Below are 14,011 nucleotides of genomic sequence, written 5' to 3' on the forward strand. Positions count from 1 at the left end.
AGACAATATTAAATTGAGTTAATGCAGTAAAAAGTATATTCCTTTCAGTTAAACATAAATTTGACCATTTACTAGTCATTGAAACACATATTTAACAACTTCTGAAATCTTCTTGCAAAATTAAAATATGCAAAAAATACATAAAATGATATTGTATAAATAAGTTAAGGACAAAATGGATATATATGCAAAAAATACATAGCTATCTGTTACATATATATTTGTATAATATTAATTAATTGTATAATATGTTCAAAGCAGTCATCTGTTTATAGTATAAGGTGTTAAATTTTCTACTTTGTTACTAGATAGCTTCTTATATTCTCTTACCCTAAAATAAATCAGAGTTGACCTTTTTAAAATAACCAATCCCTGTAGTATTATATGTATATGTTGAATTTAAAAATATATAATTCTGTTGACAGTGCAAATGAAGTGAACAGTTACTGTTAAATTAGATAATACTGTAATGTTTGTCTTTCCTTTATAAAGTTATATGTAATTGTCTATAAAATCTCTACATTCTTTGAATAGTTTTCACTTTACTTTTAATGGAGAGGAAAGCCCTAATCACAATAATTTTCTAAATTTTCCTACATTAGATACATTTATCTTCTAGATAAATGTTTAAATATACATGAAATACCTACTTATTTCAAATGCTATATCTAATAAAACTGTAAAGAATACAATGTTACTATTTATTATTTTAATTATAATTAAATTTAATTGATTTAGTATTATATTAATTACTAGGGAGAGAGAGAGTCTTTGTTTAAATCTAAGTAATAATAAAAAGATGGAATAACTCAAACAAAGGTACATGCACAAGGAAGAAAATCAATTGTCCTTTAAAAAATGTTAGACAAAATTGGATATTAAAAAATTATATATTATAAAGCAGATTCTACCCATGGAAGTTTGATAAATATACATTTTTCTCTCTTCTGCAGCTAATACAGACTATAAGTGCAGTAGACAAAGATGATCCTTTAGGTGGACAAAAATTTTTCTTCAGTTTAGCAGCTGTCAATCCAAACTTCACAGTACAAGACAATGAAGGTAAATTTTAGAACGTGTTCATTATGATTTAAGGTGACATTAACAAGAAATTTTCCCCAAAGTAACAATTACCATATACATGATATATTCATTTATAGATCTGTGTTACAAAATTTTGGTTTCATTATATTTTTAATGCGCTATTATGGTAATTTCTTAACAGTGGTTACTTTCTTGAATTTTAAGATTATAAAATATGTGAAAGAAGACTCTATATGGGTTCTAATGCAAAGACTGAATCTTGCAAACATTAGAAAGGCCGGAATAATCAGTTCCTATAACAAAATAGTAGGACACACAGAGAAATGAATGGCTCAATGAGACTCTTGTGTAAACTTCAGTGAGATTTAGCAGCAGCAGATTCACCAAAGCCAAAAAGGCATAGAAGAGACAAAGAAAAAATAAAAGTAGCCACATTAGCCTATGAGGGGATTGGGTGCAAAAACATAGTTTCAATGGCAAGATGCACTATTCTTCTGTGTAACATATGAATCTTATAATGACTCTGTGATCAAAAATACTAAACATATTTCTTGCATTCTCAAAAAAAGCAGCAACATATTTTTGAGGAAAAATACAAAAATGGGTCACTATTTTCAAAAAGTCAAACAGCTTTATTCTTTGGAAAATATGTATGGTAATTATTCTAGGCTAAACAAAAGTATGTAATCAGAGTTTTCTGTCTTCAACAAATTTATGTTAAAACTAATTATATAAGGTAGTTTTTGGTAAAAAGGCATACTTGTTTTAGAGCTACTATAGATGTAATTATTCTTAAAATAAATCTAATAACTACATTGGCATATTTACAATACCTTCCTGTGTATGTACACTGGCAGAGCCAGGTTGCTATAGCATATCTAGGTGGATTTCAGAATGTCAGAAAGCAGTTTAAGATAATGGATAGTTTTACACTGAGCAACTACTACTTGAGATATTTGATATAGTATGATCTTTGCACAAATCAGCTGAAGGGAGGCATCGGTTGGTAACATCTATTTACTAATGAGCTTCTGAAATGTCTATCTTTTCTGTCCCTCTGGACACCTAAAATAATTGTGATTAGAAATATTTACATAGAATTGGCAAATAAAATACAAAATGCCCAATATCAGATGTAATATCTGAATATCAGAAAAGGACCCATCACTTTAATTCGCTGAATCTGGTAACCTAAACATAGAATTTAGACAGGACATTCTTAGTACTGAGCTGAAATATTGTATTGTATTGTACCACTTTCTAATTGTATTTTAATTTGTTTTATGTTCTTGTTAAACTGAGCCCCAGATCTCAACAAGCCACCTCTCAATTTTAAAAAGTAATAGAGACTTGAAATAGTACTATCTTATCACCGCACTTCACAGTTACTGGGGAAACAACTCAAGGCTAATCTTAATTAATTTTTGATAAATAGTAGCAATTTCCTATACTGGGTAGAGTTCCTGATCCTACATAAGTTACTCAAAGCAAGGACTGAAGCCATATGAATACAAACCTGAACATACACTAAATAGAATACCAGTAAAGTCTGATGGAATATTTGATCTAATCTTTCATAAATTCACTATTTTCTGTTATTGGGTGAATTTTGAAAGAAATTCCAATGACATAGACATCACCTTAAAGTTGACCTTCTTGAGAAAATACCCTTGCATTTGTCTATATGTTCATCTTAAAAATCTTTAATTCTGCATCTTTCTTAAAATACATTTCCTGCTTCTGTGATACCACAGTTGGTATCACATTGTTAAAGATGCCTCACTTTTCACTAACTTACAGGTCAAAAGCATAATTATATGATGACTTTCTGAATATTTAATAAAATGATTCAAACAGAATTGTTAGTTTAAGGTAAAACTTCTTTTGGCTCTTCAATGTATCAAAGCTATTGCAGGCAAAATTAAGATTTAGAAATTTTTGAAAAGTTAAAAGTAAGGCAAGAAGATTCTGAAAATACCCATATGCATGTAAATGTTTGTTTTAGTGTAGGTTTGAGAAAGGAAGAATTGTATCCTAATACTTCTTGGAAGAAAAGTCAGAATTGCAACATTATCAGGATTACATTTATTTTTTAAATTTGCTTATGCACATCTTCTATTTTGCTAATTTACTATTCTAGATTATGTGGTAGTTAACTGATATACTAAGATTTAACTTCTTGCTAAAATTTAGGAAATGATTACTTTATGTTCAACCACTACACCTGCAAAAAGATTGTCATGTTCTTTTCTTTTTCTTAAATTTTGCTATCCTGTTGGTTTGATTTAGCAATTGCCTAACTCACTCCCTTCCCTACATTGGCATTTTAAGCATCCGTATGGGATTGGCTAAACAAGACCCAGAACATTGGACAAACAGAATAGGAAATTATCATCCAAGTATATATTGATTTTATTTTTCAATATCATTATATAGATGCACAACCCACATTTAAGGATACTGGGTGAGTTATTGGATAAAGGAAATATCAGTAGCAATATACTAGGTAGGAGGATGCTAGCCTTGATTAAGTCCCTACTTCTTTCTGTGTGTCTGTTAGGCACTCCACATTAGTGTCTTCCACCAATACTTTAAGTTACACACTGTATTCATTTTAATTGGTGGAAATCAAAGTTCAAAAATATTAAGTAACTTGCTGACTGTTCTTCATACATCGGGACTCTTGAAGGTTTTTGAATGCTTAATTGATTTTAAAAATACAACTATAGTTAAAATTTACCCAATCATATTTTTCTTCATGAATATTGGATTAATGTGTGTTTTGTGTATGTGCACACACATACATTTGTAAATAAAAAACATTTAGTATAATTTTTTCTTTGGTATGCGTAATATTTATGTTTTTCGAAAACTGTGATAAACAATATGCTACCATCTCTATAGTCTTGATAAATGATTCACTTATAAAAAATCACCATTTTGAAAGCATCTGAAAATTAGTTAAAAATCTAATAAGTAATAATGGTATTAGATTCTTCAAACTGTCTTATTTATCTTATCTATATTTGAATTGCCTTGTATATATTTGATAGGGAAATTGATATCAATTTTGTATTTTACACAAACAACTCTTTGTTTTTGTGTCAAACCACGTTGATCAGGATGAGACAAATGTATTGTCCCCAAAGCCATTTGTAATATGTTAAAATTTATTTTAGATAATACTGCCAGAATTTTAACCAGAAAAAATGGCTTCAGTAGACATGAAATAAGCACCTATCTCTTGCCTGTGGTGATATCGGACAACGATTACCCGATTCAGAGCAGCACTGGCACACTCACCATCAGAGTGTGCGCATGTGACAGCCAAGGCAACATGCAGTCCTGCAGCGCTGAGGCCCTGCTCCTTCCCGCCGGCCTCAGCACAGGGGCCTTGGTCGCCATTCTCCTCTGCATCATTATTCTGCTGGGTAAGAAACCATGATTATTTCCTAGATGGCTTACTTCACAGTGTTTGTAAGTGGAAATGTTACTATTAAAATACTTCCCCTAAAACTAACCCCCAAATTTAAGACAGACATCAATTAACAGTGGAATGTTGTTTGTATTAAAATATTTTATCTGATCAGACAGAGTCATTACCTTCCCTTTTTAAATAATGAAACTGGAAGTTAAGAGATGTTCTAAACATTTTCCAAGGTTACACAATTTCTGAGTGGCTGAGCTAAGGCAAGGCACCTTGCTGTCAGTCTTTATACGTAGTTTTCCAGTAAATCTAAAGTATTTCCACTGTTTTTGGTTCTTATTACAGCTGGACAATGGCCTCACTATCTTACCTCTTCACTTATATAATGTTAACATAGCCCTTTACCTCGTTCACTTGTCCCTAAAACAATACTTGATTTTATAACCCAGAACAAATTGCTTTTTAACTGCTTTTGAGTTAAAAATCAGATTGTTTACTCTCTAGTTGCATTATCTTAAAACTATTGGGAGTATTCTTGTGACTCCAATCAAAAAACACTGTATCTGATTTTTTAAGAAGCAGTGAAATGAACTGGGATTTTGAAGCCAATCTTAGTAAGTTTCATTATCCTCATTATTAGCACATTTTTTACTGGCTAAGATCCTTTAGCTGATCACAAGCAATCTGAGGTTTAAAATCGTTACATCACAAGTTTATGTGTGTGCACAAATCATGAATTTAGCCAAAAGAAAAGGTCACATTTTCTCAAAAACTTGAAGAATAAACATTTTCTTTCTCTTGGTGGTGGCCTATTTATTTTTTAATCAGTTTGAAGGTCAAGAACAGTTGTCAATGGATTAAAACTTTCTTTTTTGTTGCATTAATAAAAGTCCCGGGCTTCCCTGGTGGCGCAGTGGTTGAGAGTCTGCCTGCCGATGCAGGGGACGCGGGTTCTTGCCCCGGTCCGGGAAGATCCCACATGCCGCGGATCGGCTGGGCCCGTGAGCCATGGCCGCTGAGCCTGCGCGTCCGGAGCCTGTGCTCCGCAATGGAAGAGGCCACAACAGTGAGAGGCCCGCGTACAGCAAAAAAAAAAAAAAAAAAAAAAAGTCCCTTGTCTGCCCTCTCACACAAGCTTGAGGGCAAGAAGTCTTACTGTTCTGAGTTAATAAAACAGAAAACATAACTTAATACCACTTTACATAATAACATAATTGCCTTCATTCAGGCTGCTGTAACAAAATATCATAGACTGGTAGCTTAAACCACAGAAATTTATTTCTCACAGTCTGGAGACAGGGAAGTCCAAGATCAAGGCACTGGTGGATTTCATGTTTCGCAAGGGCATACTTCCTATTTCACAGACGGCTGTCTTCTCTTGTATCCTCAAGGAGCAGAAAGCAATCCTCTCTCCTGTGTCATGTCAAGAGAGCACTAATCCCATTCATGAGGCTTCCACCTCCATGACCTAATTATTTCCCCAAGACTCCACTTCCACACACCATCACATTGGGAATTTATTTAGGCTTTAGCATATGAATTTTTAGGGGACACATTCAGTCAAGACCAGTAATAAATCCCATATCCTTTAAATGTTTGTTCTAATGAGGCTAAATAAATATAGATATTTCTTCATACATGTACCTGGTAAGATATTTTCCCTTCCTTTCCTCATCTAACTGAATTCACATCTGTTTCTCTAAATCATCATTTTTAAAGGATTATGACCAAAATGTTTGGGGATAAAGAATGAGGGTGGGAAGCTAATACAACCAAAGGGAAAATGATTTTAGCTTTCTCCTATCTTTTATGCTATTACCATTATTATGATTACTAAAATAATAAGCATATTATTATTATTACTGATACCTTCCCATGGAAGTAGGGAAATGTCCTGTCTGAATGATACACATTTCTACTTGTGGATCTATACTCATTAAGATACATATAGCTGAAATTCATACATAATTTTTGTAGTTAATTCAGTGTAGTAATTTGAATTTACTCTTTGCCATCATGTGATCCAGCAATTTTTTTTTTGATCTCATGAGTGATATATATTTCCATGGAAAACCTCATAAATTTCTAAACTAATAATGTCTAAATAATGTGATCTTTTTTTCCCAGTAATTAAGGCCTTCTAGTAACAATGTAAGGAAAAATAATATGTAAGTCCATCCACAAAGCTATTTAACAGATATGGATACTCCATATCTTGTGAAGAAAGCTGCCTTTTTAATATTGCATAAGGATGTAAAAATATGGGCGTAATTTTGCCCTTCTTCATTGTTTTATTTGAAGCTGAATTTGATTTGTGTCTATTTTTTAAACAACATCTTATGTCACTATTTAATGCAAAGTATAAATAACGTCTGTACAATCAGGAACTATCTTTAAACAGTTCTTAGAAAAATAGATAAAATAAGTCACTGTATTTGAAAAAACCTTTCACATTGCTTTAAAAGTAAATTAGAACCACTGTTCTTAAACTCTAACCATCCTGGCTAAATCCTTCAACACTCCCCTCTCTTCTCACGCCTCCCCCTCCCCACAAGCCCTGCAAAAAAAAAAAAAAATATGGAAATACAAAACTAACCCTAAATTCTAACCAGTTCCAGAAAACCTAAATAACAAACTCGTTTATAGTACTTCCACTCGTTATTTATTAATATGTTTCAGATGGACCTCTAATGCATCTTTTTTCTTTTTTCAAGTTATAGTAGTACTGTTTGCAGCTCTGAAAAGACAGCGGAAAAAAGAGCCTCTGATCTTGTCTAAAGAAGATATCAGAGACAACATTGTGAGCTATAACGATGAAGGTGGCGGAGAGGAGGACACCCAGGCCTTTGATATCGGCACCCTGAGGAATCCTGCAGCTATCGAAGAAAAAAAGCTGCGGCGAGATATTATTCCGGAAACTTTATTTATCCCACGGAGGACTCCGACAGCTCCGGATAACACGGATGTCAGGGATTTCATTAATGAAAGGCTAAAAGAGCACGATCTGGATCCCACCGCACCGCCCTACGACTCACTTGCAACGTACGCCTACGAAGGAAACGATTCCATCGCGGAATCTCTGAGTTCTTTAGAATCAGGTACCACTGACGGAGACCAAAACTACGATTACCTCCGAGAATGGGGGCCTCGGTTTAATAAGCTGGCGGAAATGTACGGCGGCGGGGAAAGTGACAAAGACTCTTAACCTAGGATATATATTCTGCTCAAGCAAGAGGAAGTAACTTTACCGACACCGTCTCCACTTCATAATATTTGATATTCAGGAAAATTTTCCTGCCACTCAGCACAATTTTTTTTCCCATTTCCTTTTTAATTTGTTCATTAATTACATTAATTCTTCCCTGTAGGATGTCTCATGGAATATATACGACATTTTATTTAATCACTTCCAAGAGCCAAAGCTATGGAAATTCAGTGTTGTCCTTCTTAGGAAATAAAAGATAATTTCAGAAACATGAACAGGATAGTTCTCCCTTAAGCAGCCTCACAAACAAGCCGCTTCCGTTTCTTAAAGGTGAAGAAAAAATTTAAGGTATATCCTGTTCTGTATGTTAAATTAAAAAATAAAATGTACATGTGGTGTTAGTAGGTGTGATATGCAACCTGGTATACAAACGTTTGTGCAATTTCATTTCATCAAATTCTATCTGCTAATGTTTTATATTTATATTTTTGTATTTATTTTTTAAAAAAAATAAACCAGTTTTTACAACTACCTTGTCTCTAGGTTCTTTTTTCTCTAGGGAGAAAATGTTTCTCCACAGACTAAATATCTTGGTACAAAATTCCACTGAATACAGGTAAGAACACAAAATCATTATCATTACTATTGAGAGCTCTAACCAAATTAATATGATTTAGGGAAGAATTATTTTTCCAATGAGTCTTGCTATGCTGTGATATGTGAAAAACTCTTCACATTAAGAGGAATAGTCATTTACAGATCACCTAAAACTTTACCATATAAGCAAATGTAAAACATGACCAGCCTTATGCTAAATATCCCCAAACACCAGCAATGCAGTAATTTCATTTTGTCTTTATTCACTAAAATAATATCTGAAAGAATAAAACGTTTTCTTTTTTTGTATGGCATTTGTGCTATTCAGGTTTATGGGCAATAATAGTTCAGACAGATTTCATACTGAAATAATCTTTTAATGGAAAATAGGCTTACCTCCCACGGTGACTTTGAAATGCCTAGTAATGACAGTAATAATGCTGAATATTCCATTAAGATACAGCAATGGAATTATGTAATGTTTCCCAAAATGCATTACATATTGCATATTGGTAACAAAGTCTGTTTTTCTGTCAATGAATGTTTCAATAGAAAGGAATAAAAAAGTACTGGCAGTTAATTATCCAGAGTTCCTGATATTCAGGGAAGCCAACTGCCACTAACTGATGCCTCTTTTCTCAAGATCCAAACATGATTTATTCATAAATGGAGCACTTTGTTGGGCCTACACTAGGAAGTCACATTCCCTGCTGAGTTTATCGTAAACAATACCAAAGATTTGTGTACTTTCCAATTAGTGAAAATGGTATGCTCTTGGAGTGAGTCAGAGGGCAATATTGACATATCATTAATGTAGAATTAATTATTTCAATCTTCTTGAATGCTTTTTGTTCCCCAGCTTCCAGGCTGCAAGACACATATCCCTCTGACCACAGACATTTAAGTTTGCATAGTAATCTAGTCATGAAAGAAAAACAACCCATGTGGTCTAATTAAAATTACAGTCACGTTACAAGGCTGACACATCAGACCACAGTAAAACCTAACTTGGTCAACTTCCTATATTCCAAGAACCCATGCACCCACCCAAAAGATTGAGAAAACCCTCAGTATGCTAGAAGGTTTATTTATTCAAATAAAATCATCAACAAATGGAAAAGATAAAAGAAGGTATATCTCACGAGCATTTCACATTAGTTATGATTCAAGCTATAACATTCGGGCTTCCCTGGTGGCGCAGTGGTTGAGAGTCCGCCTGCCGATGCAGGGGACACGGGCTCGTGCCCCGGTCCGGGAAGATCCCGCATGTCGCGGAGCGGCTGGGCCCGTGAGCCATGGTCGCTGAGCCTGCGCATCCAGAGCCTGTGCTCCGCAACGGGAGAGGCCACAACTCAGAGGCCCGCGTACCGCAAAAAACAAACAAACAACAAAAAAAACTATAATATTCATTTGAGTAAAAATTAGTTAAAATTTTTCCAGCATTAGTTATTTTTATTAATATTAGATGTCAGTAATTGGAATTCTTATTTAAATATTTTCAATTATCCTCATACAGATAATTTTAGACTGGCATTAACTTGCTCTATCATTTATTTTGTCATCCAACTTTTATATATTTAAAGAATCAGTGAGCTTTTGCATTATTCAAATCAGGTTTCCAAAAATTCTCCTTAAAGAGATTGATTAGCAGGCTTCTTTGGCAATATAAAATCTATATTGTACAGAAATCATTTTTCAGAGTACTGAAACAGTCCTTGGTATCAGATATCCTAATATTTTTTGATAATGAAGGTGATATGTTATATAATTAATTTTTTGGAGATCCTGAAATTAAAAATGCACCTATAAGGACCTGCTCAGACTGTAAGTTTCCCTTACATTATACTCTCCCAAAAGCAGGCCCAATATATAGATTATTCTATGTCCACAATTTCTATTATATGTGGAGTGGGGAAAAATGTCACTCAGTAACATGTTCATTTTATCATACAACCATGGACTTTTCATTTATGCATCCATGTATTCATTTATCAATTATTTTGAGCAGTTATTATAAAAATCAAAGAATATTCTAGATCCTAGAGATGTAATAATAAATCATATATAATTTATATATATGTACGTAATTATTCTATTAGTGACAATGGGGGGAAAAAGGCAAAATAATTACCAAAACTCTCAGAATTTGTAACAAAATACCTAACTTGTACTAACTTTTTAAAGTACAGTGAAAAGAAATTATTCTGCCATCCTTTTTTTATGTTTTTTTTTTTCTTTGTTTGTTTTGTGGTACGCGGGCCTCTCCCTGTTGTGGCCTCTCCCGTTGCAGAGCACAGGCTTCGGACACGCAGGCTCAGCGGCCATGGCTCACGGGCCCAGCCGCTCCGTGGCATGTGGGATCCTCCCGGCCCGGGTCACGAACCCGTATCCCCTGCGTCAGCAGGCGGACTCTCAACCACTGCGCCACCAGGGAAGCCCCTTTTTTATGTTTTAAATATTCAGATAAGGGAAATAAAATGATTTATAAACCTTCGGTCATTAGAAATGGTGATTAAGTTAATCAATTCTCATTGGTTCTATTTTCAATGAAATATCAAAGAACGTTTATATAATGATAAAGTAATGCTCTTAGACTGAGGTTTCTCTGTATATGTTAAGTAGATACTGTCACACAACTGCAAGAGTTCCAGACATAAACTATGAGTAATTAGATGTTTAGGATACTCTAAAATAAATAAACTTAAGGTGTAGAATTGAGACTTAGGGATATCTACATATTTGGGTTCATTTATCAACACACCTACCTAAGTATCTATATATAATGGCTTCACCATGCTTTCACCAGCTGCACCCCCCTCCCTGCTGGCAGTGCTGACCCTGTGCTGCAGCTCCCTGTCCAGTGGCCTTGCACATGGTTGGGCACCCCTGGGCAGTGCTGCAGGACTAAGTAAGCTGCAGCTGCTGGTGGCTGCAAAGGGAACCTCCCTGACTCCCATGCTGCCCCTCCAGATCTACTACAAATCTACTACAGATCTATTAGAAATGCCCTCTGTTCCCAAGCTTGAAATAAAGTAGACTGTTGGTGTCCTTTTGCACCTGGCTGCTGGACCTTCCCATTGCTCTGAAAGAGTGCAGGTTTCACCCACAGAGAGGGGTACAGGGCTCCTGCTTGGACATCCTATAAGTTGAAAATAGTGTAAGATAGAAGCATCTAGTTACTTTTGCTGAGGGTGCAGGAGAGAGCCGAGTCTTTCCTTTTTTACTCCAATGTTTTGCTCAACACCAAGACTTTTTTTTTTTCTTTTTTAAGTCGATGTTGGGGGTAGGACTTTATTAATTAATTTATTTATTTTTGTTGTGTTGGGTCTTCGTTTCTGTGCGAGGGCTTTCTCTAGCTGTGGCAAGCGGAGGCCACTCTTCATCGCGGTGCGCAGGCCTCTCACTATCGCCGTCTCTCTTTTTGCGGAGCACAGGCTCCAGACGCGCAGGCTCAGTAGTTGTGGCTCACGGGCCTAGTTGCTCCGCGGCATGTGGGATCCTCCCAGACCAGGGCTCGAACCCGTGTCCCCTGCATTAGCAGGCAGATTCTCAACCACTGCGCCACCAAGGAAGCCCAACACCAAGACTTTTTAACTGTTGTGACCATACTATTCCTAGCAAATCCCCCATGCAAGCAATTGGATTCATTTCATCTTTAAAACATACACAGAGGGCTTCCCTGGCGGCGCAGTGGTTGAGAGTCCGCCTGCCGATGCAGGGGACACGGGTTCGTGCCCCGGTCCGGGAAGATCCCACATGCCGTGGAGCGGCTGGGCCCGTGAGCCATGGCCGCTGAGCCTGTGCTCCACAACGGCAGAAGCCACAACAGTAAGAGGCCCGCGTACCGGAAAAAAAAAAACAACAAAAAAAAACATACGCAGAATCTCACCTCTTCTCACCATTTCCATTACCCAACTCAAACCATCAACACCTGTTTTCTCCATTGTTAGGAGCATTAACTTCCTAACTGGCCTTTCTCTTGCACCTTGCCCCACTTATACTCTACCATCAGCACTGAGGTCAGAGAAATATTTTCAGATTGCTCCCTGGTTCTAAACTCTACTTCCTCATTTTACTCAAGAGTAGAAGGCAAACTCCTTATAATATCCTGAAGGCCTGTCCAGAACGCTTTGACCTCTTCTCCCATTTACTCTGCTCCAGCTTCTCACCCTTTACTGTTCCCCTCTGACTTCATGTGTTTATACTGACCATTCCTTCTATCTCCAGCCATGTCCTTATTTCTTTATAAAATGCTATTTTATAAGTTCTCTATAAAATGCTATTTTAATTACGGTCCACACTCTCCACCTTACTTATAGAATTTCCCTAGACTAACCCGTTGCTCTTACACTGCATTTGTTTTCTCCCTAACACTACCACAGTTTTAACATGTTATATGACTTATTTGTTTACTATGATTATTTTCTCTCTCCCTCAAATAGAATGTAAAATTCATGAGAGCATGGATTTTGTGTTTTTTCATTGTGATGTCCAATACACAGAATCATGTCTATCTGTTTAGGTATTCAACAAACACGTATTGGAAGAATTCATAAATATTGTACTTTTGGATTTATCACATATTATACTTAATTTTAAATATGTATGTATACATATTATGCATATGATATTTCTGCTTCTTCCTTTATTCAGATAGTGAACTACTCAAAGTTATAGGAGGTATCTTAGTGATTATTTTACCATTTACCAGGAACGATTTTACTTCCAGACTGATATAGTACTTGGGTATTGTTTTAAGGATAAATATTAATTAGCCAAAAATTATTTTGACTAATTGCTTTAGGAAATTAGAGATATATTCTGAAGGGCACACAAATCTGAGAAAGTCAAAACGATGATTTAAACGAAGTTACATAGTAAATGTGCTTAGAATATTTACAAATTGTTGAAAATTATAATAGTGAGAATTGACATAAAATAAATACTACAGTCAGAGAATGACTAACTTTTCAGGTTCTGTTCTGGTGTGGTTGGGGTCTGGGTCATGATGGGAATTTAATATTGCAAAAAGGTCAGATAAAGGGGCAGTTGATCGGGGAAAGTTTTGAAAGAGATTATGATGAAAGGGAACAGAAGACCAGAGCCCCAAGGAAGATGCTCCTGCTTCCTTGCCAAAAGGCACTAGGGTTCAATTTTTTTTTTTGAGGGTTTATTTATTGTTTTAAATATTTATTTTTCTTTTTGTTCTTTTTTTTTAAACATCTTTATTGTAGTATAATTGCTTTACAATGGTGTGATAGTTTCTGCTTTATAACAAAGTGAATCAGCTATACATATCCATATATCCTCATACCTCCTCCCTCTTGCATCTCCCTCCCACCCTCCTTATCCCACCCGGTGGTCACAAAGCACCGAGCTGATCTCCCTGTGCTATGCGACTGCTTCCCACTAGCTATCTATTTTACATTTGGTAGTATATATTACTCTATGCCACTCTCTCACTTAGGCCCAGCTTACCCTTCCCCCTCCCCGTGTCCTCAAGTCCATTCTCTACATCTGTGTCTTTATTCCTGTCCTGTCTCTAGGTTCTTCAAAACCATTTCTTTTTTTGTTTGTTTGTTTTTAGATTCCATATATATGTGTTAGCATACGGTATTTGTTTTTCTCTTTCTGACTTACTTCACTCTGTATGACAGACTCTAGGTCCATCCACCTCATTACAAATAAATCAATTTTGTTTCTTTTTATGGCTGAGCAATATTCCATTGTATATATGT

At 35.5% G+C, this 14,011-nt stretch overlaps 1 protein-coding gene across 1 annotated transcript in view; it reads left to right on the forward strand.

The window, feature by feature from the left end:
- Nucleotides 1–8,201, forward strand: part of LOC101286389 (cadherin-10) — a 190,136-nt gene extending 181,935 nt beyond the window's left edge. The window contains exons 10-12 of the mRNA XM_004276371.3: nt 954–1,062; nt 4,224–4,475; nt 7,186–8,201. Coding sequence (XP_004276419.1) covers nt 954–1,062; nt 4,224–4,475; nt 7,186–7,676 — 852 coding nt within the window. The 3' untranslated portion in view covers nt 7,677–8,201. The remainder of the gene's footprint in view (nt 1–953; nt 1,063–4,223; nt 4,476–7,185) is intronic.
- Nucleotides 8,202–14,011: the final 5,810 nt, after the last annotated feature.

This window comes from Orcinus orca, chromosome 3 (genome assembly GCF_937001465.1).
Source record: "Orcinus orca chromosome 3, mOrcOrc1.1, whole genome shotgun sequence".
Lineage (NCBI taxonomy): Eukaryota > Metazoa > Chordata > Mammalia > Artiodactyla > Delphinidae > Orcinus > Orcinus orca.